Below are 7,500 nucleotides of genomic sequence, written 5' to 3' on the forward strand. Positions count from 1 at the left end.
ATGCAATGTTATTTGTCTCTTCGCCACTCAGACTTTTCCCTTTTGTTGTACAGGTTAAAATGCCTTTCAAGTTGCGTCTGAAGAAGACCCGACAGTACAATGTGGTCTCCCGCAACGTGCTGGTCATCAGTGTCGAGCTGCTCGACAAGACCACACTTGAATGTACATTATCTGCCGACTCCACGGGCCAAGACTGCCTGCGCAATGTCTGCCAGAGGTTGTCTCTTCATCAGGTAATGGAGCTGTTTATGTTTCTTGTTTTTCAGTTGTTGGCATGATAAATTATGTGAATATAGTTGGTAATAATGTAATTTTTTAATGAAATTAAAATTCCCAGAATAGTTTGTTTCACACCCCACCTTACCCCCACCCTCTCCCTTCTCTGTCTTCTCATTTCTCCCATTCCCTACTAGCATGAATTCTTTGGGCTGCGGTACATGAGCAAGAAGCCGTACCCTAAAGTTCGATGGGTTGAGCTTGACCGTCCCCTAAAGAAGCAGCTAGACAAGTATGCCCAGTCTCCCAACCTCGCCTTGGCTGTTTTGTACTATATCCATGATGTCTCACTCCTGCAAGATGATGTCACGAGGTAAGTTAATTGTGAGATGACGTGTGGAAAATGATTTGATACTGTTATATGTTAACCCGATGCTGTGGGAATGACATGTATGTACATGCCCACTATAAGTTTAATTTATTAGTTCTTACACATAGATGGGTCTATGAGCACTAAGTCACCAGTGAGCCAGTTACAAGTACTACCTGTCTCGCCTGTTTACCCCTTTCCTTGATTTACAAAAATATTTTCTGGTATCTTATATTAATAATTACATTGTCTATAATAAAAATAACAGCACAAAGTTTACTGATTAAATCCTTTGTAGCCAAGCACTTATGGAGCAGTCTGTGCAGAGACATTTCACAAAACACTACTACAGTGAACACAACATTTTCTCGGTGACAGTGGTTAATATAACTATTGTGGTTTTAGGTATTACTTATTACTGTATTGTGACTCTGCCAGGGTAATTATTGTGATTTTGCAAATTTAATGTTTTTGACTGTAGAAGTAATTAATGTAGCTATATATATGGGTAGTTGCAAGATAGATGATCCTGTTTTAAGTATATAGCTATCCTTAATTAATAGAAAAGTAATTATTGTGGCTCTAGAGAAAGTAACCATAGTGACTACAAAGGGCGATTACCATGCTTTTGCATAAAGAAAAAAAACATTGCTATATTGCTATTTTTAATGGTAATTATCAAATGCTGTGTGTGAGAGAGTCTTTTAGGAACACAAACTATCAGTACATAAGGACATCTGAACCTGTTGCAACAGTGGCAAAGTCTAGTGCAAACAATTAATCAGAAGTCAAAGTACTATATATGTAGTACTTAAAATATGGACATTTGCCCTTTGTATTGTTAGCTGGTTGTGGCAGATATTTGTCAAATGGTTGATATGTAAATAAATAAGTGAGTGTATGTATATATATATATATATATATATATATATATATATATATATATATTTAAACACACACACACACACACACACACACCCACACACACGCACACACACACACACACACACACACACACACACACACACACACACACACACACACACACTCACTCACTCACTCACTCACTCACTCACTCACTCACTCACTCACTCACTCACTCACTCACTCACTCACTCACTCACTCACTCACTCACTCACACACACACACACACACACACACACACACACACACACACACACACACACACACACACACACACATGTATAAGAAATTAAATTTAATCATGGTGTTTTGAACCTGGCATTGACCTTAGTGTTCTCACATATGAAAGGAAATATATTACCAAGAACAGAGAAATTAGAAATTTATTATACCCACCTTTTGTTTTAAAGAAGAAAGACCCTAATAGATGCTATTCTCTTCTCCACAGATCCCATTACTTCTTACAAGTCAAGCAGGACGTGCTGGAGGGCAAACTGCGGTGCAACCATGAGCAGGCTGTCCTCCTGGCATCCTACAGTCTCCAAGGTGAATATGGAGTTGCTTTTCAGTTTGTCTGCAGTTTGTGCTTGCCTTTTGTGTTTTTGAGCCAGTTTCCTTTTTTTTTCGATTAAATAATTTCTCTTTATTAATTTTTTTCACGCAATATCATTCACTGCAATTTAAAGTAGGAACCTCAGATACATGCACACAGTGTTCTGTTGAGCTCTTTCTCTACTATTGATAATAATTCAATTATCTCCCCTGGGCAGCTGAGTTTGGAGACCACCAGCCAGACCGACATACAGCTGAATACCTCAAGGATTTCATGCTGTTCCCCAAGGTTTGTGTTATCATATTTCTGCTTTGCCTTTCTTTATTTATATATCATCTTTGTTGATGCTATTTTGTTTAAATTTTATTATTATTTTATTTTGTTATGTTTTATCTTAATGGATATTATGGTGTCTTAGGTTTTCCTCTACCTGTTATTCTCTTTAGAATCATTGTTACTCATTGAAAGATAGGATATATCCTGTTATGTTGCTTCTTTGGTTTTTGAATTATTGTTATATACTAATTTTCTTCAATTATTCAGATAATTTTGTTGTCAGGGATTGATGAACCTTTAAATTTTGAATTTGAGCAACATTGTTTGGAAATGATTAGAAGACAGAACTCAAAATAAGATTCTGAGTTTGAGTACCTTTTCTATGATAAGACATGAGTATTGTTTTTTATTACTATATCTCTATTCTTTATCTGTTGATTGGTATTTTATGTGATTTTTCTATTTAATTGTTATTTTCGTTATTTACCTGCTTGAGAGTTTTTTTTTCTGATATTGTTTTTTCATGTTTATTTTCATTTTCATGTCCTTCATCTGTTCGTTATTTTTAAGTTACGATACAAACCTACCGATCCCTTCCCCCAAGCAGCAGGTGGTTAGCGAAGGTGAAGTGGCGGCACTCCTGGAGGCCGTTGTGTGGCAGTATTCATCCCTCCAGAGCCTTGCGCAGGCCCTAGCGGAGACATACTACATCCTAGAGGCTCAGAGGCTCGATGGCTACGGTCAGGAAACCTTTATGGCGCGGGTGAGTGGCAGAGGGACTGGAGCTCCGTTGGTTTTGTATTGTATTTTATTTATTTATTTTTTTCTATGGTGTGTGATTTTTATTTTCATCGTCTTTTTCCTTATCTTCTGCTGCTTCTCTTTTTCCTCCATATTCTTGTGTCTTTGTTTCATCATCATTTGGACACTTGATTGTGATTGTCAATGTGTTTCATGTTGTTAATTCCATGCCATGTTTAGTATTTGCATTCATTCAGACCTTGATTTACATATATATACATATAGCAATATTAGATGTAAACCAACGTAATACTCATGCTTGGAACACCTTCTCGTGCAGGATGAACGTGGCAGTGAGGTGTACCTGGGGACCTCTCTCATCGGCATTGTGGTACGGCCAGCCTCAGGACACACGCAGTTCTTTTATAGGCAAGTGGAGAGTTATCGTCGTCATCTTCTTCTTCTTCTTCTTCGTTGTGTTTGTTTTCTTTTTTTTTTCTTTTCTTCTGTTTGTCCTCTTTTCTATATTTTTTTTTTCTTCTAGACTTTCCTTTTTTTCTTCCTCTTCTTTTCTTCTCCTTTCTTTTCTTTTCCTTTATCTTGCCTTTCTTTTTCTTCTCCTGTTTTCTTCTTCTTCCTCATCCTTTTCCTCTTCTTCTTCCTCTTTCTTTTCCTCTTCTTCTTTTTACTTTTTTTTCTTCTTTCTTTTCTTATTTTTCTTTAATTCTTCTTTACTTCATTTTTTTTTATCCTTTTCCATTTCTCCTCTTTTCTTAGTCTTCTTCCTTCTTCTTTCTTCTTTTCATGTTCTACTACTACTTGCTTTTTCCCCTTCTTTTTCTTCTTCTTTAACTCTTTACTGAACATTTTTTCTTTTACTTTTTACTTATACTTTTATTCTCATTCTTCTGCTGTCTTCTTTTTCTTTAATTTTTGCTTCCGTATTCTTTTTCTTTCCTTTTCTTTCACTTTTTTTTTTATCCTTCTTTCTTCTTTCTTCTTCTCCATTGATTTTCTTTGTCTTTTCTTCTTCTTTTCATTTACTTTTCTTCTTTTTTCTTCTTCTTTACTTCTTGCTGAATAGCCTTATCTCTTTCCCAGAGTGTTGTGATTTGTAAGCAGACTCAAGCTATCACTCAGCAGTTCTTCAAGTGTTATGTTCTATGGGTAGTGCTTACACTTGACTCTGATCCAGTTCTGTTGACTGTATGGTTATATCTTGTATTTATATGTGTGTATCTACATTCTTGAGAGAGTGGGAATGAGAGTAAGTGTTTTTTGTATGTTTTTTTTTGTTTTGTTTGATGTTTGTTTGTTTGTATGTCTGTATATGTGCTTTTTTTATTTATTTAATGCATTTTGCAGATGGAATGACATCACCAATTTGGTGAACAACAAAAGAACATTTGGCATTGAATGCCAGCGCACAGATGAGACGGTTCACTTCACATTTGATGAGCCAGACGCAGCCAAATATGTGTGGAAGATGTGTGTCAAGCAGGTATGAGATTAAGAGTAATTGTAAAAAGTACTAGTCATGTGAATTTCCTTTGTTGAAAGAACTGAAAACACTACATGGATGAGCAGTGTTTTTGGAAGTTGACGTAATAGACTGCTAATTATGTTTAGTATATTTTGGTAAGCTTAATTTGAAATACCAAAATTTAACTTGCATAAGTTAAATTGGGAAGAGGATGATGATTTAGATTTTATAGTAGATATTCTGATTATTATCTTCAGTGGTTGTGATTATGATTATTATTTTTAGATTTTATTTATACTCATTATTTTAGTTTTTATTGTTTTTTTACTTTTATTTTAGGTTCTAAATTTTTATTATGTATTATGTATTCTGTATTACTGTTCTATGAGTAACTAATTCATTCATTTTCAATCCAGCACACGTTTTACAAGCGAAAGCAGGAGATGCTCGAGGGCAGCTCAGCCGCAGAAACACGCAGCCTAGCTATCCCTGACCTGCAGAGCTCTGTGATGACAGCGCAACTACACCACTCACAGCACCTTAATGCCTCGCATGAGATGGTAGAGCAGTTGTTTTTCTTTTCCATTTTGAATTGTTTTTTAATTTTCACATTTTCATTTTAGGAAGGGTCCACTTTGTTTCTCGTTTATGAATTCATGAAGTGTTTGTTTTCAACTTTTGTGTTTTGGGCTTTGTCTCATTTTTTGGAGTGGTCTTTCATTTGTAATTAATTTTATAATTTGAAATGTTGATATATTAATCAAATCTATAAACAAATATTCGTATAGACCTCCTTAAATCTCATCATGCCTCTTTTAAATATTCAGCCTTTTGTTGATCATTTCTGCGCCAGGTGGATAGTAGAGGTGGCATGGGGGAGCTGACAATGCAGAGCTCGGGGGACCAAGGACCCATGACCACCTATTCGAACACGCTGCCACAGTTCGAGCTCTCCTATATACAGCAAGTGAGTTCTTATTAGTTTTATGTTTTTTTTTTTTTTTTTTTTTTTTTTTTTTTTTTTTATCGCTGTTGTTATAGTAGTTACTAGGTTTTTCATGTTTAGTATTGTTATTATGATAGCTGTTGTAACTAATGAGAGGAATGTTATTGTTGTTACTAGGTTTTTAATGTTTAGTATTGTTATTATGATAGCTGTTGTAACTAATGAGAAGAATGTTATTGTTGTTATTATTATTATTATTGTTGTTGTTGTTGTTGTTGTTGTTGTTGTTATTTTTATTATTGTTATTATTATTATTATTATTATTATTATTATTATTATACTTATTAATATTTCTATTATTATTATTATTATTATTATTGATATTAATGATTATTATTTATGTGTAATGAATATTGTTACCATTTTTGCTATTACTATTACTGTTTTTATTAATATTGTTAATGATTGCCTCTGAAAATTATCTTATAAACTAGATGCTTACTTTATGCATCTATATTTATTTATATTCTATAAAGAAAATAGCATATAGATTTATATTTATGAAAATTATTTTATCTATGTCTTTATTATTTACTTACAAATTTACATGGATAGAGAACGAGTAGATTATATGTCTCTACGTCTTTATATGCAGTATATGGTGCGTGGAAATACATGTCCGTATTATTTTCTTTTCGCTTTTTAAATGGCTTTCTGATATTTGTCCGCCAGTCTGGTGATGCTGGGGGTCATCTTAGCAGTGCCCTTGAATCCTCCAGCTCTCAGATGATCAGTGACCCCTCTTACGGGATGCTGTCACAGTCGGCGTATTCCCTCAACTCTCTACATCACCCGCAAAACCCGGTGAGTTTGATGATTTAGATATTCTTCTTATGGTTATTATTATCATTATTATTAGTATTACTGTTATTATTATAACTTATTATTATTATTGATTATTATCATTATTGTACAGGTATACGTAATTTGTTTATTGGATTATTTGTTTGCTTTTATTTCTGTCTTGTAATCCCTAATTGATAATCGGTCAATTGTGTTCCTTTTTTTCTTTACTTTATTGCATTACCTATGGTATCAGTGACTAATTAGCTGAACCTGTCTCTCCCGAAGGTTGTATTGGCTTCCCATGGCCAGGTTTCACAGACGTCAGCCATGCAGCAGCAGCAGCAATCGCAGCAACAGCCACCCCCTCAACAGCCACAGCCACAGCCTCCTCAGCAGCAGCAAACACAGCCAAACCAACAGCAGCATCATGATGCAACTGGTCAGCAAGTGGCTCTGTATTCTTCCAATCTCAGTCTTCCTTCCACGAGAGGCAGTTTCAGAAGGTACTGTGAATAGTATAATAACATAGAGTTAGTTCTCTTTAAGAGTTGCATGTCATGTCATTTGTAACTAATGATGGATGAAAATACTTTTCTCTTTATAACAGAAATAAAAAACGTACAGAGATAAGATTGTTCTTTTTTAAATAAAATGCAATATACTCTACTGGATATCAGTCATATTCTAACAGCTACTCAAAGACTCATTTCTCTCCCCACTCTCTCTCCAGAACACTCCTCCCGCAGTATCGACCTGCTCCTGACTACGAACAAGCTCTAGTACAAAAATATGGTCCTGGAGTCAATCCAGCCAACATCCGTGCCACAATGCTCTACTCATCCCAGCCCGAGATCTCAAACAGACATGTGTTGGAAGGCCCGACTCAGGAATGTGAGTGCTGGGAGATTTTTTATCGGTTTGTCGGTACTGTGCTGTGCTGTGAAAGTTGGCTTTCTTCTGGTATTGATAGTGTAGAAGAAGAAGAAGGTTAATGGATGATGATGATAAGGGGTTAAAGAGATAGTCAAGAAAGAGGAAAAGGGGAAATGGAAGGTGATGATGATGAAAAGTGGTAAAACAGTTTTAGTTATAGTAGTTATTGTTGAAGGTTTTACTGCTTATATAATTAATTATGTAGATGATG

The 7,500-nt window shown here is 35.1% G+C and overlaps 1 protein-coding gene across 1 annotated transcript in view; it reads left to right on the forward strand.

The window, feature by feature from the left end:
- The window catches only part of LOC125033945 (tyrosine-protein phosphatase non-receptor type 14-like), a 48,851-nt gene that overhangs the window by 13,392 nt on the left and 27,959 nt on the right, over positions 1-7,500 (forward strand). Inside the window, exons 3-14 of the mRNA XM_047625536.1 lie at positions 54-233; positions 414-589; positions 1,960-2,057; positions 2,282-2,352; positions 2,948-3,103; positions 3,422-3,510; positions 4,447-4,582; positions 4,981-5,124; positions 5,418-5,531; positions 6,243-6,374; positions 6,642-6,859; positions 7,087-7,247. Coding sequence (XP_047481492.1) covers positions 60-233; positions 414-589; positions 1,960-2,057; positions 2,282-2,352; positions 2,948-3,103; positions 3,422-3,510; positions 4,447-4,582; positions 4,981-5,124; positions 5,418-5,531; positions 6,243-6,374; positions 6,642-6,859; positions 7,087-7,247 — 1,669 coding nt within the window. The 5' untranslated portion in view covers positions 54-59. The remainder of the gene's footprint in view (positions 1-53; positions 234-413; positions 590-1,959; positions 2,058-2,281; positions 2,353-2,947; positions 3,104-3,421; positions 3,511-4,446; positions 4,583-4,980; positions 5,125-5,417; positions 5,532-6,242; positions 6,375-6,641; positions 6,860-7,086; positions 7,248-7,500) is intronic.

Source organism: Penaeus chinensis, chromosome 17, assembly GCF_019202785.1.
Source record: "Penaeus chinensis breed Huanghai No. 1 chromosome 17, ASM1920278v2, whole genome shotgun sequence".
NCBI classification, from domain to species: domain Eukaryota; kingdom Metazoa; phylum Arthropoda; class Malacostraca; order Decapoda; family Penaeidae; genus Penaeus; species Penaeus chinensis.